The sequence below is a fragment of the Saprolegnia diclina genome, assembly GCF_000281045.1.
Source record: "Saprolegnia diclina VS20 unplaced genomic scaffold supercont1.18, whole genome shotgun sequence".
Lineage (NCBI taxonomy): Eukaryota > Oomycota > Saprolegniomycetes > Saprolegniales > Saprolegniaceae > Saprolegnia > Saprolegnia diclina.
In genome coordinates, this window is record NW_008246085.1 from 703,158 (window position 1) to 726,233 (window position 23,076).

General features: G+C 61.6%; 12 protein-coding genes across 12 annotated transcripts; 6 read left to right on the forward strand and 6 right to left on the reverse strand.

Annotated features, from left to right (window-relative positions):
* Window positions 1–27: 27 nt before the first annotated feature.
* Window positions 28–1,454, forward strand: SDRG_06781 (hypothetical protein). The gene is made up of 6 exons (XM_008612584.1): window positions 28–591; window positions 637–780; window positions 823–1,005; window positions 1,047–1,135; window positions 1,185–1,263; window positions 1,317–1,454. Exons 1-6 carry the CDS (start codon window positions 58–60, stop codon window positions 1,410–1,412), a joined length of 1,125 nt encoding a protein of 374 aa, XP_008610806.1. The 5' UTR covers window positions 28–57; the 3' UTR covers window positions 1,413–1,454.
* SDRG_06782 (hypothetical protein) lies at window positions 1,431–2,807 on the reverse strand (the record flags this gene model as incomplete). Its single annotated transcript, XM_008612585.1, has 4 exons — window positions 1,431–1,703; window positions 1,759–2,466; window positions 2,510–2,731; window positions 2,778–2,807. 4 exons carry the CDS (start codon window positions 2,805–2,807, stop codon window positions 1,431–1,433), a joined length of 1,233 nt encoding a protein of 410 aa, XP_008610807.1.
* Window positions 2,808–3,019: 212 nt separating this feature from the next.
* SDRG_06783 (hypothetical protein) lies at window positions 3,020–5,058 on the forward strand (the record flags this gene model as incomplete). The annotated part of the gene is made up of 4 exons (XM_008612586.1): window positions 3,020–3,262; window positions 3,305–4,203; window positions 4,253–4,805; window positions 4,848–5,058. 4 exons carry the CDS (start codon window positions 3,020–3,022, stop codon window positions 4,995–4,997), a joined length of 1,845 nt encoding a protein of 614 aa, XP_008610808.1. The 3' UTR covers window positions 4,998–5,058.
* SDRG_06784 (CAMK/CAMKL/AMPK protein kinase) lies at window positions 5,004–6,715 on the reverse strand. The gene is made up of 5 exons (XM_008612587.1): window positions 6,630–6,715; window positions 6,405–6,582; window positions 6,197–6,359; window positions 5,697–6,140; window positions 5,004–5,647 (listed from the first exon to the last, which is right to left on the reverse strand). The coding sequence occupies exons 1-5, from the start codon at window positions 6,689–6,691 to the stop codon at window positions 5,103–5,105; spliced, it is 1,392 nt and encodes a 463-aa protein (XP_008610809.1). The 5' UTR covers window positions 6,692–6,715; the 3' UTR covers window positions 5,004–5,102.
* A 428-nt stretch (window positions 6,716–7,143) lies between these two features.
* SDRG_06785 (hypothetical protein) lies at window positions 7,144–8,309 on the forward strand. Its single transcript, XM_008612588.1, has 5 exons — window positions 7,144–7,562; window positions 7,609–7,697; window positions 7,739–7,836; window positions 7,882–8,009; window positions 8,054–8,309. Exons 1-5 carry the CDS (start codon window positions 7,229–7,231, stop codon window positions 8,239–8,241), a joined length of 837 nt encoding a protein of 278 aa, XP_008610810.1. The 5' UTR covers window positions 7,144–7,228; the 3' UTR covers window positions 8,242–8,309.
* Window positions 8,310–9,467, reverse strand: SDRG_06786 (hypothetical protein; the record flags this gene model as incomplete). The annotated part of the gene is made up of 1 exon (XM_008612589.1): window positions 8,310–9,467. The coding sequence occupies one exon, from the start codon at window positions 9,465–9,467 to the stop codon at window positions 8,310–8,312; it is 1,158 nt and encodes a 385-aa protein (XP_008610811.1).
* Window positions 9,468–9,611: 144 nt separating this feature from the next.
* Window positions 9,612–10,543, forward strand: SDRG_06787 (hypothetical protein). The gene is made up of 6 exons (XM_008612590.1): window positions 9,612–9,679; window positions 9,741–9,897; window positions 9,945–10,136; window positions 10,180–10,253; window positions 10,299–10,368; window positions 10,413–10,543. The coding sequence occupies exons 1-6, from the start codon at window positions 9,663–9,665 to the stop codon at window positions 10,497–10,499; spliced, it is 597 nt and encodes a 198-aa protein (XP_008610812.1). The 5' UTR covers window positions 9,612–9,662; the 3' UTR covers window positions 10,500–10,543.
* SDRG_06788 (hypothetical protein) lies at window positions 10,511–12,100 on the reverse strand. The gene is made up of 5 exons (XM_008612591.1): window positions 11,428–12,100; window positions 11,141–11,384; window positions 10,980–11,096; window positions 10,841–10,932; window positions 10,511–10,795 (listed from the first exon to the last, which is right to left on the reverse strand). The coding sequence occupies exons 1-5, from the start codon at window positions 11,902–11,904 to the stop codon at window positions 10,610–10,612; spliced, it is 1,116 nt and encodes a 371-aa protein (XP_008610813.1). The 5' UTR covers window positions 11,905–12,100; the 3' UTR covers window positions 10,511–10,609.
* Window positions 12,101–12,144: 44 nt separating this feature from the next.
* SDRG_06789 (hypothetical protein) lies at window positions 12,145–15,317 on the reverse strand. The gene has a single exon (XM_008612592.1). The coding sequence runs from the start codon at window positions 15,285–15,287 to the stop codon at window positions 12,204–12,206; it is 3,084 nt and encodes a 1,027-aa protein (XP_008610814.1). The 5' UTR covers window positions 15,288–15,317; the 3' UTR covers window positions 12,145–12,203.
* Window positions 15,318–16,670: 1,353 nt separating this feature from the next.
* SDRG_06790 (hypothetical protein) lies at window positions 16,671–21,346 on the forward strand. The gene is made up of 5 exons (XM_008612593.1): window positions 16,671–19,125; window positions 19,178–20,151; window positions 20,193–20,711; window positions 20,763–20,870; window positions 20,919–21,346. Exons 1-5 carry the CDS (start codon window positions 16,686–16,688, stop codon window positions 21,168–21,170), a joined length of 4,293 nt encoding a protein of 1,430 aa, XP_008610815.1. The 5' UTR covers window positions 16,671–16,685; the 3' UTR covers window positions 21,171–21,346.
* On the reverse strand, window positions 21,315–21,904 carry SDRG_06791 (hypothetical protein). Its single transcript, XM_008612594.1, has one exon. The coding sequence runs from the start codon at window positions 21,759–21,761 to the stop codon at window positions 21,357–21,359; it is 405 nt and encodes a 134-aa protein (XP_008610816.1). The 5' UTR covers window positions 21,762–21,904; the 3' UTR covers window positions 21,315–21,356.
* A 649-nt stretch (window positions 21,905–22,553) lies between these two features.
* Window positions 22,554–22,823, forward strand: SDRG_06792 (hypothetical protein; the record flags this gene model as incomplete). The annotated part of the gene is made up of 2 exons (XM_008612595.1): window positions 22,554–22,737; window positions 22,786–22,823. 2 exons carry the CDS (start codon window positions 22,554–22,556, stop codon window positions 22,821–22,823), a joined length of 222 nt encoding a protein of 73 aa, XP_008610817.1.
* Window positions 22,824–23,076: the final 253 nt, after the last annotated feature.

Consider the following 23,076-nt stretch of genomic DNA (forward strand, 5'->3'; position numbering starts at 1 on the left):
TAGTATACTCAAACCAAGAGGTCCCGTGGCAGATCCAATATCAAGCCAACAGTGACGATGGCCGCCCGACGTGTGCTCGAAGAGACCGAGGTGTACGAGACGCCGGAGGAAGAGGTCTACCCCGTGGCGCCCGTGGCCCACGCCTATGCCCACATGGACGACAACCTCGCCTCCGAGAGCAACGAGATCGACCGCCATGGCGTGCGCCCGGCGGATGCGTTTCACGCATTCCTTGGCCGGTCCATGTCGGTGACCAAGGAAGAGGTCAAGGTCGTGCCCCGCGGAGACCTCGAGACGCCGGCCATGCGCTACCACCGCTTGCAGATGGAAATGGGCGAGCTCGAGGGCGATCTGGCCCTCTTGCAGACCATGGCGCAGAACGACCCGACCGCGCCGTCGTACGCGTCTATGCTGCAAGGGCTCCATGCATTGCAGCAAAACCTGAGCCAAATGGACCTTGGTACAACGTCCGCGCTGACGCAGAGCAGTCAATCCATCGTGCAGCAGCAGCTCTCGACGCAGCTCTTCAAGGACTTGCAGGCTTTTCGCGACCAAGCTGCGACCGGCGAACAGCCCTCCGACGGCGTCGTCGTACGTGACGTCTCGTACCTCTCTTGTGTGACGCACTGTGCCTAGTACGAGGTCTACGCGTTGCCGGAAAGCCGCGAACAGAAGCATGCGACCGTGAAGCTGGCGTCCATCGAGCAGCGCTTGGCGCAGCTCGAGAAGGCCGTTGGCGGGCCAACGGCGTCGCACTCGATGCTCCACGCCATCAACGACGTACGCTCCACTCTACTCAAGCGGGTCTAACCTAGTGTCTAGCTTGAAGGTCGCATGGCGTTGCTGCAGCCAACCGAGCTCGACGCGATCTCATCGCGCGTCTCGGCGCTCTTGCACGACCTCACCGCGGTGAGCAAGCTCCAAGACTTGCATGGTACGGTGCAGCAGTCGATTCTCACGGCCCAAGAGAGCTCTCAGCTCAACGTCATTCGCGAAAAGCTTCAGGCACGACCCTCCTCCTAGCACGCGCTCATGTGAGAGTGTAGAGTGTGAGTGCGACTGCGGCGGCGCTGCCTGCTCTCGTCGAGAAGCTCACATCGCTGCGTGCGCTGCACCAAGATGCCAGCACCTTCAGGTAGCCTTGTCCTTATATGGGTCACTCCTCTGCACAAGGTACTGCCTAGCACGCGGCTGCAGACGCTGGAGGCGTCGCACGACCATCTCAAAGACGTGCTCTCGACCGACGCCGCCCTGCTTCGCAACGTACGTTCCTCTCACATCCATAGGAGGCATCCATATCCTGCGCGGTATCGTAGATGGAAGCCAACTTGGCGGCCAACGTCGCCGTCTTCGCCGCCAACATGGACGCGCTCGACAAGCGCATGGACGCGCTCCTCCAGAAAAGCAGCTAATCGGTCGTTATCCACACGCTACTTTCGCGGGTTGTTGTCGTCCGTCTCGTCGAGGTAGTCGTTGAGCGCATCGCGGAAGCTCTGGATCCCGACACCGCGCGGCGACTTGAGGCTCGCGGAAGCAAAGAGGCGGTCGACGACGCCGGGCGGCAGCTTGTACCCGATGCGGCCAAAGAGGTCGGCGAGGTACTGCTTGGTCCGCGGCTGGCTAAACTCCGTGTCCTTGGCACCCAGCGCCGCGTACGCATGCGGATACAAGAGCTCCTGCGCCATGACGTCGTCGCCATAGTTCTACCGCCCAGCAATATGGTTGGTCGTACTATCGAAGAGAATATGCATCGTATACCTGGGCGTCGGCCAGCGACCGCTTCTGCGGCGGCGCCACGTCCGACCGAATGCTCGGGACGCCAAACGCCCGGTCGTCGGCCGTTGCGTTCATCCAGCCGCGGTTGACGGGCCGCCCGAGGTCGGCGTCGGGCTGCTGCTCCTCGAACGAGTAGCTGCCTTGGATGCACTCGCCCGCACTCGCCAAGTCTTTCGGCAGCTTGACGCCAAAGATGTGGTCGTTGTTCTCGCCCATCGGCTTGGCAAAGCCGAGGTTGCGCGGGCGGCCGAGCTGATCGAACGTCGACTTCATGTCCTCGACGTTCTTGCTCGTGATCGTGAGCTTGGAGACGTGCTCGTCGAGCTCCGGGTTGAGCGCAGACGCGACGCCGCCATCGTCCTTGACCTTCAGCGCGCCAAAGCGCGCCTGCGAGAGCTCAAAGGGTACCTGGTACGATCGGTTCTTTTGCTCGCCGGGGTCGGACGCGCCGTGGCTGCGCTTGTAAAGCGCCTTTGCGTCCGGCGTCTCGTTGAAGGGCGTGGCGTAGATGAGCTCCTTCGTCGTGTCGATGACCTCGGGTGGCGGCGACCCAAAGATCGACTGGTTGTATACGTGGCCGCGCGTGTACGACTTGCCGAGCGGCTCGCGCTTGGTGCTCTGGTACACCGCCTCCAGCTTGGCCTGCGTGATGAGCGCGTGGTCCGACGGCAGCCTCGGCGGCATGACGTCCTGCAGACACATCGTCTCGGACCAGTTGTGAGGATAGATGTACCGTGACGTGGTCGCTGTCTTTGGTCGTGACGCCGTACTTTTTGTTCATGTCGTGGGCCTTCATGTCGTCGACGAGGCCCGAGTGCACGATGCGCGTGCCAGGCTCGGCAAAGTACGACTTGCGGTACTTGCGCACCGACTCGGGCGTCGTCGGCCGCGCCTCAAAGCTGAGGCAGTGGGCCGTGGACTCGTTGGCATTGGGCGTCTGCTTCCTCCCAGCGTTCTAGTCGCAGGTGAGACGTGCAGTCGCCAAGGTGCTAAGCTCTTACGGCCGGTAGCGGCTGGCGGCGCTGGCTCATCCCGAGTTGGCGTAAATTTAGTGGAAGCCGTTTCAGGACGCTGCCACGACATGTGCCGAATGAAGCGACTGACGTGGCACATGCCGCTTTGGAACCGAGCTCAACCGGATACCTGCCGAATCAAAGGCCAAGTCGCGCGTATCCGGATGACGTGGCTAAACATAGAGCAACCAAAATAGGCTGCTGGGCGATCGATGACCATATTGCAACTCATGGGCGACGAGAAGCGGTCGGCTGTCGTCATGGCCGCTACCACGGACGCGCCGAGCGTGACGGAGCAGGAGGCGGCCAGCGCGCTGCAGGCGCGGCAGCATCTGCGCCGCCACTTTGGCTACCTCCCGATCCCGATCGCGTTCTTCCTCGTGTTTTGCGGCATGGCGCTGACTCATGTGCCAATCAACAAGATGTATCCCGCCGAGACGGGTCTCTACTCGGCCTTGGTGACCACCGGAACGGTATGTCGGTGCTGCTTCACATGCCTCTATACGAGTGGCTAGGACGCGATCACGACAGCAACAACGATGAAGTACGGCAACATTGGCAGCCAAAGCGACGTCTTTTCGTGGCTCACCGACACGTTCATCCCGACAACGTTCGTCACGACCGACTACAACGGCAAGAACCTCACCAACGCCGAGTTCTTCCGGCGCATCCAGCTCTTCCACTCAATCCTCGGGGCCGTCGAGTTTCAAACGACATCGGCGAACCTTGTCGCGTGCACGGGCTCGGGCCCGCTCCAGACGATCTACCCGCACTGCCACGACGTGGGGGACGTCGTGACCGAGTACTTTTACCTCGACGCAGGCACGACTGCGACCGAGGCCGCGGCGCTCGTGGCCGCCAAACAAGCCAGCGGCTCGTGGCTCAGCCTCGCTACGACCAAGCTCGACATGACGCTGGCGACGTACGACGGCGAGCTCAAGATTATGAACATCGTCACGTACGCGCTCTCATTTGGCCTCGGTGGCTCCATCCACCTTGAGAGCGATATCGTCGCTGTCCCCACCGACCCGTACGATGGCGCTGGCCCCATCGTGCTCGACGTCGTCGTCGGTCTCTTCTTCCTCGGGACGCTTTTCGCAGAGGTGCGCCGAGGCCGCCAGCGCCGGCTGCGTGATTTGGTCGGCTTTTGGCACGTCATCGAGTGGGCGTCGCTCGTTGCGATCCTCGTCTTTTACGTGCTCTGGGCCATCCTCTGCTCGTACATTTACGACGGCGACTTTACGATCCTCCTCACGGCGGTCGGCGCCAGCGGTGCAAGCTTCAACCACGGCACGAACGCGACGAGTGCGCGCGCCAACCTCACGCAGCTCACGGGCCGCATCAAGCTCATGGGCCAGGTCATGACGAGCGTCCGTGTCGTCGCCATGGTCGTCATGCTGCTCCTCGTCACCCGGTACACGCCATCAAGTTGCATGGATGTATGGATGTTTGGATATCACTAGGATTCTGAGCGCGATGCGCTTCCACCCGAATCTGAACGTGCTCACGTCGACGCTCGCGCGGTCGCTGAGTCTCTTTGGTCCGTTCTTCGTCGTCTACGCAGTCTGCGTCGCGGGCTTTGTCTCGGCGGGGCACATCCTCTTTGGCGCGCGCCTCCGCGCGTTCTCGACGATCGGGTACGCGATCGTGACGGTCATCAACCTCTCGTTCGGGCAGTTTGACTTTGCTTCGATCGCCGACATCAACTACTACGTCGCGCTCTTCTACTACTGGAGCACGCTCATCGTGCTCTTCCTCGTCCTCTTCAACCTCATGCTCGCGATCGTCCTCAAGTCGTACGACCAAGTCACCGAGACGACCGCGGCGAACCGATCGGTCCTCGCCGAAATGACGGTCGTGGCGCGCCATGCGTTTGGCGCCGACAAGATGGCAGCGCTGCACGCAAAGCTCATGACGACCAAGGCGGCATGGAGCGCGAAGGAGTTGGCGGCGGACCTCGGTATCTCCGAGGCGCGCGCGCTCCGAGCGATCCGCGACGTCAAGACGCTCGCGCAGGTAGTAGTACGCTCGGCTTACCCGTGCCAACTACGTGAGTAGGTCCAACGCGCGCCAGAAAATCTACAACCGGTCGACGACAGAGACAGTAGTGTCGCGCGCCTCGAGGCCAAGATCGACCGCTTGGAAGAGGCCATGACGCAACTGCTCGTTCAGCTGCAAGCCACAAAGCCCGTCGAGGTCGACGTGTAATCAAAGCCATTGGCATCGACCTGTTGAGACGCGAGCGTCAATGAGCAGCGTTGTTATCCCAGGTCTTATCGTCCACGTGACAAGAGGACGCTCTGCAGCAGCTGCTTACGAGGCGGCAGTCGGGTTGATGAGGTCCTTCATGCGTTCGCTGAGCGCCGTGTACCACTTGTGGTACTCGAAGATGTCGCCCTTGCCTCTCCGGATCTCGACGAGGTGGAGCGAGTCGGCGAGCACGTAGATCTGCACCGTGCAGCCCACCGCGCCCTTGGGCGTCGTGAGTGTCGCCTTGAGCTTAAAGTTGGCCGAGTCCGCGTGCACTTCGCAGCCGGCCATGGCCGTCATGTGGTTCGTGATGCTCGTCAGGATCGTCGACGCGTCGAGCGTCGACGTGAACTGCGTGCTGCGCTTGACGCGCTTGTCGTCAAAGGACTGGAACATGCGGTTGAGCGCGATGCCACCGCACATGTTGATGAGGTCGAACGCGTTCATCATCTTGGGGCCGGCCTCCTTCTTGCGCGTGCTCTCAATGTCGGCGTGCTCCTGAATCGCAGAGTCCAAGTCGGCCTGCGACGGCTTGAGCTTGAACTTTTCGATCGACGGCTTGGAGCGCTCGACCGGTTCGTCGCTCTCGAGGTGGTTGAGCACCGCGCCTGTAATAGTCCGATAAGGACGCTAGGATGAGGAGGAGGACGGGCGCACCGTGGGCCGGCGCGCGCTCGAGCTTGTTGGTGTCGTCGAGGTACCACTCGTCCTGCTGGATGTCCTGAAGGGTCACGCGCGTCTCCGGATCCGGCACGAGGATCTTGTTGAGAAGCGTCTTGACGCGCGGCGAGAACCAGCTCGGGTACGAGAACTCGGCCTTTTGGATCTTCCGGAAGAGCGCCGACATGGTCGGCTCGTCGAACGGGAGGAAGCCCGCGAGGAGCACGTACAAGATGACGCCGATGGACCAGACGTCGGCGGCGCGGCCGTCGTAGCCCTTGTCCGCAAGCACCTCGGGTGCGACGTAGTTGGGCGTACCGCACGTCGTGTGGAGAAGCGACGCACGCGAGCCGTCCGTGCCGTCACCACCGCCTTCGTACAGCGCGCTCAAGCCGAAATCGGAGATCTTGAGATCCCCATTCTCATCAAGCAAGAGGTTTTCTACCGCACATGTAAGTGGTCAGTGGACGAGATCCACCAGATGATGCGGATCATACCGGGCTTGAGGTCGCGATGGCACACGCCCTGCGAGTGGCAGTACTCGACGCCGTTGACGAGCTGGTGAAAGTAGAACCGGGCTGTCTCCTCGTTGAAGCGGCCTTCGCTCACAATCTTGTCAAAGAGCTCGCCGCCCGTGATGAGCTCGAGCACAATGAAGATCTACGCCCGCGTGAGATCCACCGCATGATGCTGCTGACGGTCGACCTTGGTGCGACTGGCGAGGACCTCCTTGAGCACGACGACGTGGCGGTGGCGGACCATCTTCATGATCGAGATCTCCTTCTTGATCTGCGCCCCCATGTTCTGCTTTTGGATTTTGTCCTTGTCGAGCACCTTGATGGCGACGCGCTCGTCGGTCTCCGTGTTGACGGCGTACTTGACCCTGCACGTGGCAGCATGAGCCTTCGCCCGCGAGGCCATCGTACGTACTTGCCGAAGGTACCCTCGCCGAGCGTCTTGCCGATCTCGTACTTGCCCACCTTCTTGACCATGGTCGTTTCGATCGCCGAATGAAGTCGTGGCTTGTGATATCCTCGGAATTAAATCATTTTATTTTATTACCTAGAAACCACTATTGACTCTGCGGTTTTGTAAGCGCCAGCGTCCGAAGGGGAGGCTAATCGCACGCGACTTGACGCGAATTGCAGCGCGCCAAAGCGAGCAGGCGTAGTACTGACAGATTGAAGACACAGTTGTCGCATATAACGAGCACCTACACGGGATTCTGCGCCACGCTAGAGACAGTCGCCGCGCCAATGGCCGCCACGTTGGGCCGCGAGTTGCGTGCGTATAGCCTCAACCCATCCCTCTCCATTACAGAGTCTGCATTTATTAAAAACCGCTGGGACCAGAGCACTCTCTCAGAACAGTTCAACATGTCTTGCTTTGAGATATACATACATTTGTAATGCGTTTCTATGGGCACAATAGGAGAAAGTACAGCGTTGTTACGAGGGAGTTGCTCTACAAAGCAACGGGATCGCGTTGGGTCTCTACGTGGCCAATCAGGAGAAGGCGAGTGAAGCGAAATGCTGGCCCGAGCGACGACCGTGGGGCTGGTCGGGCTCCGCCGCAGCGGCTGGCACCAGGTCCGCCACGTGCACCAGCGCCAGTTCAAGTCCTACGAGGCGCTGCGCGCGGATTTCCACGAGTGGCTCAAGAAGGAGGTCAAGCTCGTCTCGCTCTTCCTCGCGACAGGCCTCTCCGTCGTCTTTGCCTACGCCTACCGTGACAACTCGCCCGTGCGGCAGATGCAATACATCTTGGCCGAGGCCACGGCGGCGGCCGAAAGCGGCGACAAACAGCGAGCGCGCCAGCTCACGCAGCGCGCGTACGCGATCGCAGGCTCCGTGAGCGACCGCGGTACGCCGTTTGCTACAGCCTCAGCTCGTGAGCTCGCTCTATTTAGAGCCCCATCTGTACGAGCTGGCCTTCTCCATTGCCGCGCAGTACGAGGCGGCGGGGCAGTTTGACTTGGCCAAAAAGTTCTACCACGAAGTACAGCGACTGCGCGCCCTGCGATTGACGACCGCGCGTAGGCGATGACGCATGCGGCGTACGCCAAGCACGCGGCCAAGCACGTGGGCATGTACCGCATGGTAACGCTCGACCGCATCGCCGAGTGCTGCCACAACCTGTACACAGTCTGGCGACAGCATTACGCTGACGCGTCTGCCGGTAGGGGCGATGTGCAGGGGGCCGCAACGTATTACCAGCGGGCGCTGGACGTCTACGAGAAGGACCGGGGCACGAGAGAGCTCGCGAAGGACCAGATGGACTCCGAGGTCTGTGGGATCTGGTTCAACTACGGTACGATGCTTGCTCGTGGCTGAGCGTCGCCTCACGGGATGCAGCGCGCCTGTGCATGGACAGCCGTCAGTACACCGAAGGCGGCCAGCTTCTCCGGAAAGCCGCGCAGTGCGCGCGAGAGAACGATCTCCCAGACGACAAGCGCGCGCAGATTCACGAGCTTGCGGCGCAGCTCGGCGCGGTACCGCGTCCGACGTTCAACGCGCTCGTCGGCGGGGGCGTCGACATTTAGCTTGCACCAAGCATTAAATGTTCATACAACAAAAGCCTCTTGTCGTTACGACTTGGTCGAGGATGACACTAGGCGTTGGGCTGAAGGGCATTCCGGAGGCGGTCGATGACGCCCGACGACGTCGCTTGGTCGAGGATCATGGCCACGGTGCGGCCTTTCCCGTCGACCGCGTGGACGTCCGCGCCGGCGGCCACGAGCGTCTTGACAGCGCCGGCACTCGCCATCTCGACGGCGTAGTGCAGCGCGGTCTTGCCCTCGGGGCACACGACGTTGAGCTCGTCCTTGGTCAAGAATGGAATGAGCGCGTCGAGGTACTCGGACTTGTTCCAGGAGGCAAACTTGTGCAGCGCCGTGAGCCCGTATGCGTCGGCGCCGGCGGGGTTGACACCTTCCTTACTGAGAAGGGTCGTCTTCGTGAGGTGGAGGCGGATGTCCTCGAGGTCCCCGGGAAAGTCGATGAGCTTGCTCAGCGGCCGGCGCTCGTCGTCCGAGTTGGTCGTTACGCGCCCCGAGAACGTCGTGCCTTCGTCGGCCTTGAACATGGTCTTGAGCACTGTCGTTGTCTTCTTGAGCTTGACCTGGCCAAGGCCGCCAAGACCAAAGATCGACACCTTCTTCGTAACGTCGTTTACGCTCGGCGGCGGTGGCATGGTCTCGGCGCGGTACGCAGCGCTAATGGCTTGGACTTTCTCGAACTCGACCTCGGAGCAGCGGCTCCGGTCGGCGAGGTACTCGTTGAAGGTGGCGACGATCGGGTTCTCAGCGTTATCGTGGCTCACGTCCTTCGGGCCGCGGTTCCACTTGTCCGTCACAGAGAGACGCGCGCCGTTGGCAAGAAGAACGTTGGCCGTCTTGGCGGCGCTCTTGTCGCCGGAACCAGCGCAGAGGTGCAGCGGCGTCTCCCCGTACGCGTTTTGGGCGTTGATGTCGACGCGGCCATCGGCGTGGAGGAGCGCAATGGCTTCCAGCGATGCGTAGAGAGCGGCCATGTGCATGCCCGTGTCGTTGTTCTTTGACGTCTGGCGCACGTCGACGCGCGGGTCGGCGAGCAAGATCGCGAGCAGCTTGGCGTCGTCGTTGAGGCACGCGTAGTGGAAGGCTGACTTGCTGTCCTTGTCGACCTTGTTGATGATCTCGGCCGTCAGCTCGGGCGAGGCCAGGAGGGCCTTGACCTCGTCCAGGTCGCCACAGGCTGCAGCATCGACGAACGCGCTCTCGGCCGGCATGGGTCCCACAATCAAATTTGAAGCTTGCCTTGCGTCTTCACGTGTTGCTTATGTGTGTTTACTACAAGTGTTTTATACATACATTATCCAGATAAAATATATCGAACAGTTTTTTACTCACTGCAAAAACACATACCTGACAGTGCATTCAGTGTGGGAGGTCGTCCATTTAGTTGGCGAATTGCGGCAGCGACCATGGAGCTCACGATCGTGTACGTGCATGGCCTGTCGCTGGGCAGGCGGGCAGGCGCTCATGCGGCAAGTGGCGCGTAGGAACATGGTGGGCAGCGGCTCCTTGGAGAACAAGTTTGTGCTCTCGGAGGTCGTGGCCAAGACGGGCAAGCGCGCCGAGCTCATCCCGAAGAAGAACTGCGTGCTCTTGAAGCTCACGAACCCGCGCGCGTCGGCGATGCTCTTCCCGTCCGGAAAGGTACGCCACGCGTATCTTCGTCGCTATGTATTTAGCGCCGTATACAGCTGGTCGTCACGGGCGCCAGCACCGAGGACATGCTCAAGGCTGCGGCGCAAAAGTGCACGCAGATCCTCAAGAGCCTCAAGTTCCACGTTGGCCTCATGCACTTCCGCCTCGAGAACGTCATTGGCCGCGCCGACGCCAACTTCCGCATCCTCCTCGAAGAGCTCTCGCTCGCCCACCCCGACATCACGACGGTACGATTCGCATGCAACGGCCTCTCGTTATGCATCGTCGCAGTACGAGCCCGAGCTGTACCCGGCGCTCATCTACCGCATGCCACGGCCAAAAGTGCACATTCTCATCTTTGTCAGGTACGTGCTATCGTCTTCCTGCGTCCTTTCTGAGGCATAAGCTAGCGGCAAGGTCGTCTTCACCGGCTCGCGCGACGCCCGGGACCTGCGCGAGGCCTGCTATCTCATTTCACCTGTACGTACACCCTTGATATCAGCGGCTCATGTGATGCGATGAAGATCCTCGAGCAATTCCGTGACTCCAAGCTGCCCAACGCTGACCACCATATTGGTCACGCCTTCGAGACGGCGACGCCCCGCGACTAATACATCAACCCCTAAGATCTCACATGCGTCGATTCCAGGCTCCAGGTGCTCGGTGCACTGTCGTGATGCAGGACGAAGGGTACACCTGTGGAAGGGGTCGTTGGACCAGCTTAGCGCGTCGAGAACTTTTGCGACATGGAGCCTTTCGTGTGGATGCACGAGATAGCTTCGGCGAGGAAGGGCGCGACGCTCAGCGTCACAATCTTGTCCGACTTGGCGGCTTCGAGCGACTCGGGAATCGTGTTGGTCGTCACGAGCAAGTCGAGGTCGGGGCACGCGTTCACGTCTTCGACCGCCTAAGATCCGAATGGGCTCGATGCCTCCGATCCAAGCAGCAGTACCGTCGACGAGTACCGGCCGTGGACGCAGAACGCACTCACAGACGATGCACCCTGGCTCTTGAGAAGCTTCGCCACGTCGATCAAGGTCGAGCCTAAGGAATAAGATCGTATCCGCTCGCTCACGGTACACAGTTTGTACCTGTGTCGATGAGGTTGTCGACGACGATGCAGTCCTTGCCCTTGACGTCGCCGACGACCTCGCCCGGCTTGGACCGGTCGACGTGGTGCTTCTTGACGACAATGGCCATCGGCAGGCCTACGAGATGGCGATACGGTCATGCGGCAGGCAGAGCGTCGTACTGTCGTCGTAGGTGCGCGAGAGGATGTCCCGGAAGATGACCGACTTGGGCACGGCGGACGCGTGCGGCGCAATCACGCACGGATTCGCGAGCTGGCGCTCGGAAAAGTAGACGGACCCAATCGGCGACGCGCCAAGGTTGTCGACGGGGATCGTGGGCTTGAAGAAGCCTTCGATCTGCGCGCTGTGGAGGTCGACCGTCACGACGTGGTCGACACCCATCTCCTCGAGCATGTGGGCAATGTCCTAGAAGAAGGTGAGACATACCTGCATGAGATACGATTCGTACGGCCGCCGCAATCGGCTCGCGGCCTTTGATCATGTCCTGGCGTGCGTAGCCGTAGAACGGGATGACGGCGACGATGGTCTTGGCCGACGCGCGACGCATGGCAGCGATCGAGAGCAGCAGCTCCATGATGCGGTCGACCGTGATCGTCGAGCAGACGATGTAGACCTTCTGGCCGCGCACGTTGGCGTTGACCGCGATGCTTGTCTCGCCGTCCGCAAACTTATTGACGGCCATTGGGCTCAGCTCGACGCCCAAGTAGTCGGCGATCTCGTCCGCGATCGGCGTCTCGCCGCATTTGAAGAGCTTGACCGACTTGGCGATATCCGGGTGCATCTTGCCGCGGTAAAAGTGCCAGCGCTTGGTCGTGAGCGTCTTGCTCTCGGCGGGCGACGACGCCGTCAGGAGGCCCAGGCCCATGCCGAGGGCCATGGCGGCGCCGCCGAGGGCCCGGCGCGATGCGAGAGTTGCTGCCATCATCGTGGTCGTCTTGTTTCGGCAACTGTGCGATGGCGAGAGTTGATATTGAACCTCTAAAACTCGATGCAATATCAACGGTCGAGAGGTTGCGATCCTCAAAGCAGGCAGCGCGCATGCAGCCTCCGGCCTGTGCTTGCGGCGTCGGATCACCCCTGCGACGCCGGCGTCTCGGAGGAGGCCCGGCCGCCGATCCCGCTCCGTCCCACTCTTGCGGACCATCAGTCTTGCGAGCCACACCAATTGCCGTTCGCGATAAAAAAAAGTGTATTTTAGTGTAATGACATGCATTGCATAAGATCTTAGAACGGGTTGGAGCTTGGCTTTTCAATGTAGACCCAGAGCGTGATGAAGATGAGGCCAAACGCGATCATCGACTGCCCGATAAAGTTGCCCTGGTCCATGAGGCTGTGGTAGCTCCACCCAAAGTACTCCTGGATCGACATGCGCACGCTGGGCCCGAGCTTGGACGCGATGAAGATGCCCATCATCATGGACGCCACGAGGAGCGACGCGCCGTGCGACGTCTGGAGCGAGTTGTACGTGGCGAAGAAGCGGATGAGCGCCCAGATGACGCCAAAGACGTGCGCGAAGAACATGACGACGTTCGGGAGCTCGGTCGTCGACCCGCGGGACGAGCTGCCCGTGACGAACCACGTGGGCTCACGGCCCGTGAGCTTCCACCAAAACGTCTCAAAGACCGCCGACGTGTGCGTGAACGCGTAGGCGAACCACGCTTCCTGCGACCGGACGACGTCGTTGTTCTCGACGGTGCGGTTGCTCATCGCCGAGAGCATGCCCTGGATGAGGAGCTTGGGCACGAGCGCGTAGAGGAGGCGGAGGCCGGCCATGTAGATGGGCGCGTAGCCCGTGAAGAGGAAGTAGAGCGTGATGTAGTAGAAGAGGACGGCGCAGATCGACCCGATCGGGTAAATCGTCGAGTTGATGTAGAACACCTTGCGCATGAAGCCGTGCTTCTTGGGCTTGGGCGGCACTTGGCACACGGGTCGCTGCCAGTCCGGGTCAAAGTAGTTCTTCTTCTTGTTCATGAGCATGATCTGGAAGTTGCCCTTCGCCCAGCGCTTGCGCTGCGCGAGCGACGACGCGACGTTGTCGGGCACGAGGCCTTCGGCGAGGCGGATGCGCTCCGACATTTCGCCTTCAAAGTCCTTGCGGAAGTAGAGGCCCTTCCAGCCCATGCCGCAGAGCTGCATGCCCGTGTAGCAATCTTCCGTGAGCGACCCGTACTGGATCCCGCCGATCGAGTCGAGCGCCTCGCGACGGAAGATGGCGTTCGTACCGGCGAACGACGCGCACTCGTACCCGTCCTGGCCCGTCTGGATCGCGTCGTAGAAGGTCGCGTTGCGGTGGCCGAGCGGGTCACCGATCTGGAACTGGACGCAGTCGCGGAAGTACTGCGGCGTTTGTACAAAGCCGACCGCGTTGTCGCGGACCTCGTCCGAGTAGTTGGAGTTGGCCGTGAGCCCGTCCTCGAGGTTCTCGGCGGTGTTGCACTTCTTGCAGACGCCGTACTTGTCGACGTTGTTGCCGCACGAGACGCACTTGAGCGTCTTCTCGCCCTTCGTGTGCTTCTCCGTCATCGTGCCGTTGACCTGGCGGCGGTGCAGCGCCGACGCCGTGTGCATCGAGTTCTCAAAGCACTGCTGCGAGCAGTAGCTCATCTGCTCCTCCGGGACGCCGGCGATCTTGCACGACGCGCAGCACATGCGCGCAATGTTGTTGCAGCCCGACGTGCAGCACGTGTACTTGACCTTGCCCAAGCGCTCCTCCGAGTCGAAGAAGAAGGGCAGCGTCGCGAGCAGAAACTTGGGGTGCGGCTGCATGTCGTTGTCGAGGATGAGGCAGTAGCGGCCGATCGCACCTTCGTTGTAGCACGCGTTGTTGATGTTGCCGGCCTTGGAGTAGTGCGTCGGCGGCTTGACGCGCCCGACAAACGTGACGTGCGGGAGGCCGCTGTACTTGTAGTCGTCGCGGAACGAGCCGAGCGAGCAGTCGATGCGGGGCACGACACGCGGGCGCGACGCCGACGGAAGGTTGGCCGACGAGTGCAGCTTGCGCCACGCGTACACCTCGAGCTCCTCGTTCGGGTCGCACACGCGGTCGTACATGAACTGCGCAATCTCTTGGCGGAGGTCGCCGGCCTTTTCGATGACGCCCTTGTTGAGCTCAATGTCCGGCACCGGGTTGCCCTTGGTAAACTTGGTCTTGCAGTAGCCGTCGTCCAGAATGTAGATCTGGAGCAAGTGCGGCGGGTACTGGATGTTCATGCACGCTGCGAGCGTGTCGATCGTCTCGTCGGCCGGCTCCGAGTAGTGGCAGATGAAGATGTCGACGCGCGGCCACTGCTCGTCCGGCAGCTTGGGCTCAAACTCGTCGAGGTAGTGCGCGCCACGGCGGACCGGCTTCCACATGCCGAGGTAGTAGATCGCGCCGAGGACAAAGCTGATGAGTTCGGCGACGAGGAGGCAAAAGTACGAGACCCACTGTGGGATCGACGGCGACGCAAAGCAAGCGACCGTCTCGACGCCAGCGAGCTGGAGCCACCACTTGGGCGGCGTGAAGACGCCGTTGAAGGGCTTGGACTGGCAGTACAGCTTGTCCATGGTCTGGCTCAGGATCGTCGAGCAGTCGACGGTCAAGCGCGCTTGGTCGCACGGCTGGAGACCGACGACGAACCAGAAGACGAGACCCGCAATTTCGACGAGGCCGGCGAGGAGGAAGAGGACATAGAGGGAGCGATACGTCGCAAGACCCTTCATGACGTACTTGCGCACATTCGGAAGGCTACGCTCGATGACGTTGCCGGCGCCGTTCTGCACGATGCTGCTTTCGACGCCCGAGAACCACATGCGGTACTCCTCGTCCGTCTCGGGGCAGAGTACCCAGAGACGGCGCTTGGTGTGGATCTCAAAACCCTTGGTGGGCAGATCCAAGCGCGCCGACGGGCGCAGCTGGAGCGCGTCCTTGAGCTCAATCGCGCCGACCACGAGCTCCGAATTGCGCGTCTGGAAGTAGCGGCGGCAGTCGCCGTCGTTCTGGAAGTAGTAGATCTTGGCCTTCTCGAGCGCAAAGTAGCGCTTGCGCCAGCTCTTGTGGATCGGGCCCTTGAGCGCGCGCTTGCCCTGCTTGTGCATGTAGCCGTGCACCGAGATGACGTTGCTGTCGCCGCTGGCCGATGACGACGGCGGCGTACCCGCGGCCGCGTTGCGCTCCGTGACCTTCATTGGCGGGACATACGAGTAGCGTGGGTCATCGGCGTTCGAGTCGTGGTGGCGCGACGGCTTGTCGAGGCGCACGAACTCGGTCTCGGCGTGGCCGTCCGACCGCATCGGCGTCCCTTGCAGCAGCCGCGAGTCTGTCGCCATGCTCCAATTTCCAAATGAGCGACAATCGCGGTGCTGCAAAAATTCCAAAAGTTGGGACAGCTTGGGCGTTACTCACTGTAGTGTTCGAATATAATACCTTGGACTTTGTATGTGAGGAATAAAAATCGAAGAAGAGATCCAGCTGCCACGACCCTCACGTGGAGAGTGCGTCGTTTTCACTTGGTGTTTGTATGCGGAGAGGAGAGTCGAAAATCGAAGCTTCCCCGCCTTTTTCGAGGGATCGCGCGACTTTGACGAGGAGCGGTGGAATTTTAGCGCGCGTGGTGGCAGTCTCCAGCATCCGACCAAATATACGCCACAAAGGACCGACTAACTAAATCACGCCAAGAATATTAACTCGACTAGACCCGGTGACGCCACACTGCTGTCGCAGGGGTTGGATTGGCCCGTGCACTCAGTGCCACCCGTTGGTGCTGCCTCGCCGCTGCGCCGGTTTAGGCAATAAGAACCCATATAGTACGGCCGCGGACTCCCGACGAGATGCGCGCGCAGGAATCTTCGCTGAGCAATGAGACCGCGGGGGTTGCAGTGATCGCTGAAATTTCAGGCTGCAGTGATCGTGTGCGAGTTTGTAAGCGCAGATTCAAGGCCAAGGGGACCGGTCATCGAGTAGCTAGCATCTCAATTGCTTGGCGTCAGGTCTCGTATCATGCCTGCAAGATTGTTGAGCGAACGGTGGAGATGCTTGCTCGGATGGCGCGAAAAAAGTGAGCCGTCCGACCACGTTCGACGGTGGTGTACTGCGTCGTGTGCATCGAGAGGGTTGTGACGTTCAAACGTCGAAGTGCAAAACTCGACTCGAGTACAGAGCTCGACGCACGTGCAGCGGTCCAGAGCCACGACCAGCTGTCCAACGCCAAGCAGACGGCCATGCGGCAGCCATTCCACTCCAGTGTCTCTTTTGAATACCACCATCGTAATACGACGCGGCTATGCGTCCCAATAAGGCGGTGAGCCGCCAACAGCCTCGGCAGCAAGGCCCTGCGCACTTGCCAGGACGCGTGCTGCGTAGCTGGCTTGGCCCGCTGGTGTAATGCGTTACCGCCTCGGGTCGGTCGAGTCCGTTTCGCGGGCGTCTTGCCCGAGTACTGCGCGGCGCCACTGCCAGCACGCTCAGCTGCGCGCCCGCTAGAAGTCCTAGCCTATCGGTCCCTTGGCTTAGCTCCTTGGCTTGTGGTTCCTGATTCCGGAGCCATGGGTGCGTGCTTGGTGCCACCTCGTCTACGAGCGTAGGACAGTGTTATCCGGCTTTTGTAGATCCTTATCCGGTTCATTAAATCCACCAATAAGGTGCGATATTGTCGTCACAGGACATGTGATTGGTCAGCGGATTTTTGACCAATCAGAGACACCCACCTCACTTTTTGTTTTGGCAGCATGGAGGCCGCCCCGCGCAGTGGCGGACCGGCCGACGTCGACCGCTTGAGCGCCCAAGTCCGCGCGACGGCCGAGAAGCTGCGCAAGCGAGCCGAAGACGCAGCTTCAAGAAATGGCACGCAGGCGTCGACGGCCATGCTTCTCTCTGTCGACCAGCTGCTCCAAGCTGCCGATCTTTTGCAGCTCCAGCAGACCCAGCTCGCGGCACAGGCGCCTCGGAGTGGCGCCATGTCCTCGATGCACATGTCGTCGACCATCCGGCACCTTGTTCAGGTCGCCAACATGCTTGACAAGAAGAGCGACGAGATGAAGGCCAAGCAGGCCATGGGTCCGGCCAATGCGTTGGCCACGTCGGCGTCGCACGTCCGCACGGGCGTCGACGCCCTCGAGCGCATCCACACGTGGATCCACGACCAGCTGGGCGAGGCCATGACCGTCGACTTGGACATCATTGCAGCGCTGGAGCAGATCTCGGGACATGGGACGTCAGCACCAGAGGTTGACGTTGCAGCATACGTTGCCAGCGCCATCGAGCAGGAACAGGTCAAGTACGCGGCCGACATCGGCGTGCTCCAGGCCCAACTCGACGTGCAAGTGGCGGTGGCTCAAGCGTACAAGCAGAAGCTCGATGACACACTCGAAGCCGCCGACGCAGAGCGCGAAGACCTCAGCGCTCGCGTGGCAGCCAACGAGAGCGCACATGCCGCCGCTGTTCGGGAACTAGAGCTAGCGCACGCGGCCGCGTGTAGCGCACAAGCGACGCAGTGCGAATCGCTAGTGGCGGAGCGCGACGCTACCCGTGCTGAAATCGAGTCGCTCACGAGTGAGCTCCGCGCCAAAGAAGACTCGGCGCGCGACGACGCCCACGCCCACGAAGCCGCTCTCCAAGCTCTGCGCGACGACCTTGTCTCACTGCAAGCTACCGCCGCCACCACCGACGCCTCGTGGCGCCAGCAGTTGGACGCACAAGCGGCAGTGCTCGCAGCAGCGTCCGAAGCGTCATCCGAGCGCCCATCGCAGCAGGACGCTGAGCAAAAGCTTATGGACCTGACCGTGTCGGTCGCGTCCTTGCAGGCAGCGCTGGACGAGGCGCGGTACGAGCAGGACGACGTCGCGGCCAAGCTGGCTGCTGCGCTCGAGACGTTGGCTCTAAAAGAGGAGCGCCTCTCGGACCTCGAAGCCACGTTGGCTGCGACGGCAAGTCCCTACGTCGACGAAGTCGGCCCGCCCCAAGTCGACGACTCGCTGCAGCACGAGCTCGCTGCGACACTGGGTCGCGTTACCGAGCTGCAGATGGACGTTCAAGCGCTCGCGGCGCAGCTCGCAGCCCTTGAGGCGACCAACGCCGACTTGCAATCGCGACTCGATGAAGCCAACGCTGCCGAGAGCGCTGCGGCGACACTGCGTGCCGAGAGCGACGAGCTTCGCGCCGCCGTTCAGAGTGCAGAGTCGCTTCAAAGCGCGTCGGAAGCGCGAGTCGCAACGCTGGAAGCTGTCATGGCCAGACAAGCTGCCGACATGGAGGCGCGGGTCGCAACGTTGGAAGCGACGATAGCGTCGCAAGCTGCCGACGCAGACGCGCAGCTCGCCGACATCTGCGCCCAGCGGGACGCTGCGGTGACGGCACACAATACGCTTCAGGCCGACCTCGAAGCAGCGCGCGTGGATCTCCGCACCGTCTCGGAGAAGGCGGCGTCTCTGCAGCAGCAGGTCGTCGCGCTCGAGGCCCAGCAAGTGTCCACGGACGTGCAAGCCGAGTTGATCGAAGCCCGCGCCCAGCTGAGCACGGCGCTCGAAGCGCATTTTGTTCTTAGCGCCAGCGAAGCAGCGCTGCAGCTGGAGCTCCAAGTCGCGCGGGAGGAGCTCCACAGAGCAACCTCGTCAATGGCGTCTCTGCAACTCCAAGTCGACGCGCATCAAACTAGCGAGCAGACGCATGCGGTCGAGCTCCAGCGTGCCGCTGCAGTCGAGGCGCAACTCCGCAGTGAGATCGACACGGTCCGCGCCGAGCTCGCAGCGCGGGATACGACGTGCGCTCGGCTTGTAGAGCGCCAGCGCAGTGTCGACGCGCAACTGTTGCAGTTGAAGGCGCAGGCGCAGGCTGCCGGGGCCGACTGGCATCTCGAGAAGGCCGCAGTGACCAAGCTCTTGCACAACTGGCAGTCGGACCTGCGCGAGAAGTGCGACGTGGTGCTGAGCCAAGTGGTGGCCGGCGACGCCGGCGCGACCGACCTGCAGACGCTCCAGGCGGCGTTTGACCAGTACAAGACGCGGGCTGGCGCGGCGCTCAAGAAAGCCGAGAAGCGCGCGGCGCTCCTCAACCCGATGCGCAGCGCAAACGAGGCGCTGAGTACGCGCGTCGCGGACCTCGACGCCCAGCTACGGGACCAGCAGGAGCGCGTTGAGGCGGCGCACATGGCCGTCGAAGAAATGACGATGCGTGCGTCACCGCCATCTTGTCTCCTCTTAGGTTTCATGGCGGACAAACGTAGGTATGAGCAGTCTCAACGATCTTGCCGCAGCGGTCGAGCAGGCAGCTTCTGCGCAAACCGCCTTGGCGGCCAAGGAGGCGGATATCGAGGGCTTGCGGTGCGAGGTCGCTGCGTCGGCGGCCCAGCTGGACCTGGCCGAGACTGTCGTCGCTGAGAAGGACAAGTTCCTTAGCTCCCTCCGAGAACAGATTCGGGAGCTGCAGCATGCGCTCGAGGCAGCCGAGGCCACCCACGCTGTGGCCCTCGCAGCCAAGGACGCTGCAATTGACGCCGCCGTCGGCGCGCGTGACGCCATCCTCGCTGAGGCCAAGGTTGGCAAGGCAGCGCTTGAAACCAAGCTCTCGGTGCAGGCCGCTGCCTACGACGAGCGCATCGAGCTCATCCACCACGACTACGCACAGCAGCAAGAGGCCAAAAAGGCGCCTGACGTCCCGGACGACACCAAGGTGGCGCTGAAAGAGGCCGACGAACTGCGTCGCGCGACAGACGCCCTGGAAGCGCTGCATGCCGACGAGATTCTTGGCCTCCAGGCCACGCTGCACGCCGAGAAGGAACGCGTCGCAGCGCTCACGAATCGCATCTCGCAGCTTGAGGCATCGCTCGATGAACGGGGCAAAACAACCCAGGCGCTCGGCCAAGACCCAAAGCCGCGCTCGATCGAAGTTGCGTTAGCTCCCTCGGACACGCCGCCGGTGTCTTTCCCGTCGTTCGGTCCGCCGTCCAACCCAAACCCGGCGGCTGCGTCGTCGGACGTGGAGATTCTCCGAGCCAAGGTGCTCGCGCACGAGAACACGATCGCCAGCTTGCAAGAGACTCTGACCGAGAAGCTGCAGCAACTCGCGGCGCTCAAACAGCCCAAGCACGTCACGGTCCTCGAAGACCTCCAGCGTGTCGTGGACGAAGAGCGCGACGCGGTCGCTCAGCGCCAGGGTTGGCACCATCAGCAAATGACGTCACTGACCGACGCTGCCCACGTACGACCTTCGACTCGAGGTGTGTCTTGACCTGCGTCTAGGCGTGGCTGGAATCGGCGCGGGCGCAGTTCGCGCTCCACGAAGAGATTCAATTGTCGCTCGAGAAGCGCGAGTCGCCGCCGACGCCCGACGTGGCAGCCATCGCGTCCGACGTGATGGAGCCCGGTCTTATCTTCAAGAGCGGTGTCGTCGTCAAGGCCGGCGCCAACTTCTCGCTCCCAGTCGTGTGCACCGTCGGGACGGTCGTCGACTGGACCTTCCGCATCGACGAGGTCGGCGGCGATGTCGACTTTTATCTGCGCTTTGTCAGCGACGACGGCAGCCGCCGCGAGGTGCAGCCGCTGGACCGCGTCGAGAAGCTCAGCGGCGCCTTCACCGTCGACGCACCCGGGACGCTCACGTTCTCCTGGGACAATAGCTTCTCGTGGCTCAACGAAAAGACACTCGACTACCACGTCGCCGTGCTCGAGCGCGTCGATGTGGCCACCCAAGCGCACCGGCGCCAGGTCGCCGCCTCGGACGCCGAGCTCGCGAGTCTCCGCGACCACCTCGCCCTCCTGGTATATCGATCGGTGTTGGGATCTCCATTCAACTGTGGTTGGTCTCGCTAGACAAAGGAGGAAGCTGTGATGGCGAACCTACTCGCTTTCCAGGCGACGGCCGCGCCGCTCCTCCAGAACCTCGAGCTCTGTCTCGAGGAGTGCTCGGCCCATCGCGAGGTTCGATTTGCCTCGACGGCGTCGCAAGTAACGACTTGGTCCGTGTAGATGGTGGTGTGTCCCAAGCTCGAGCAGGTTCAGGCGCGCATGGAGGCGCTCAAGGCGATGATCAGCCTCTACGTGGCCGAGCAACACACGCTCAGCGAGTCGTCAGCAACGCTCCACGAACTGGCGGCCGAGATCCGCAGCGAGCAAAGCGACGTGTGCACGACGCACTCGCTCTGGGCGAACCGCGTCACGACCTCCGACGTTGTCCGCGCCGAGATCCAAGCTGCCGAAGCGCAGCGCGCACCCCACTAAGAAGAATCGCATCTTAGACATGCGTTTTGTGGGTTTCAAACGTTGCGACGGAAACGCCCGCAGGACGAGTCATCCCAAGCTACCCAAGACGAAGCGCCTGCAGTTGACCTCGCGCCGGTGCAGCACCCGTCGCAGCAGCAGTCGTACTGTACTAGTATGGTATATTCACTTGCTGCGACGATCTGTCTATGGCGTCAAGTCGACGAGAAGCGCGACGATCTCGGCGTCGATCGCTGCGGGGTCCGTTGCGTCAAATGCGATCGGGTCGAAGCGGGGTGGGTTGTCCAGCAGCAGCGCCAGCACCGGCCACGCGTCGTAGCAGCTGTTGTTGTCGGCGTCGTCGGCCGCGAACGGCACGGGCTCGGGCAGCGCTTTGGTTCTAGCGCGCTTGGAGATGTGTTTCTTCTGGATGATGTTGGCCTTCTGGCGGTGGTAGACGCAAAAGTTGTGCAGCGACCCGTTGCGCTTGCGCGTCCGTGGCTCGAAGCAGGCCTTGTACGCGTACTTGCACCGCTGCTCCATACGTCGCCAAATCCAAAATGCAAGTCGACCGTTATGCGGCGGTACTCCATCGAACCGTTCGATCGCCATCCAGTCATGCTACGAGGTTGCCTCCTCCAACTGCCAGAATGCCGGGTAACTGATGCACGCCCTTGATGACGGCGGCGGGCATGCGCGCTTCCTGCTTCCTTGAGCTTGTCGGTCAAGAGGCTAGGATCGGCGATAGAACCAAATGGTTGTCCAACGGGTGCATACGTACGCGTGGTAGGTACCTGGACCGAGCCGGTCTCGTCCGGAGATTGCGCAACGTTTACCCCCCAACGTCGATGGTTCTCATGCCCGTTGCGCTTCGTGCGAACGCTAGTAAAGGTTCGAGCTCGCTGTGGACGGACGGCTGTGATGATCGACGCTCGCTGCGCCGTCCGATGTGCGAGGATTTCGTCAGGTGACATTGCGCTGGTGGTATGCGCCGACGTTGCGTTTGTTCTGAAGATACTTCTCGCTTCAAGCTCTTCGAAACCCTTGCAGCTTGCAACGTTCGCTGCTGTTCCGGCGAGATTTCGGACTTAGCCATCGGACTTAGCCATCGGACTTGGGCAAGAACCGAGCCGACGGCAGGCCCAAAACTGAGATTGCAAGTTGTCTTCCTGGCGGTTGGGACGGGTTGCGACTTGGACATCGGAGGCTCCTGTTGTCTGCAAACCAAACCCAGGACCTTGCAACGGATGAGCGGAAACGGGAGGCGGCTGGTGCTGTTCAGAGCAGTTGGAACGCGGTGGCTCACGCACGCTGACCGACATTGCATCAGCTGCTCACTGAACCCATCGCGCCACCCAGCTACTCGCAACAACGGGGTGCGAATTCAGTTTCCGATTGGTTTGGATGGACCCAGCGAGTCTGTGCCACTACTCGTACAAGGCGTGCTACAACGTCCGCGACCGGAAGCGCAACGGCGACCTCCACAAGCTCTGCGCCTTCCACCGCTGCAAGGCCAACGCATCGCACCGCAAGCACGTCCTCAAGCGGGCGTCGCTCACGCCACCAGACGACGACGACGCCTTTTACTGTCTAGCGCTCGAGCCGCTTCGGTTCGACGACACGTCATGGCCCACAGTCGACATGGAGACGATCCAGATGCTCCTATCTCTCTAATTGTATGTAAATCAACCTGCAAGTGATCACCTTCGCTCGCTGTGCGGGACGACGGAAACGGGCTTCTCCCTGGTGGGTTGCATAACGAACGGATGACTCGTCAAGGCGCAGCGGCCTCCTCAACGGCGTCAGAGCGTCGTGTCGTAGCAGCAGAAGTAGTAGAAGTACGCGGTGTGTATTAGAGGTGGAGCGATATATCTATGGAACGAGGTCGACGAGAAGCGCGACGATCTCGGCGTCGATCGCTGCGGGG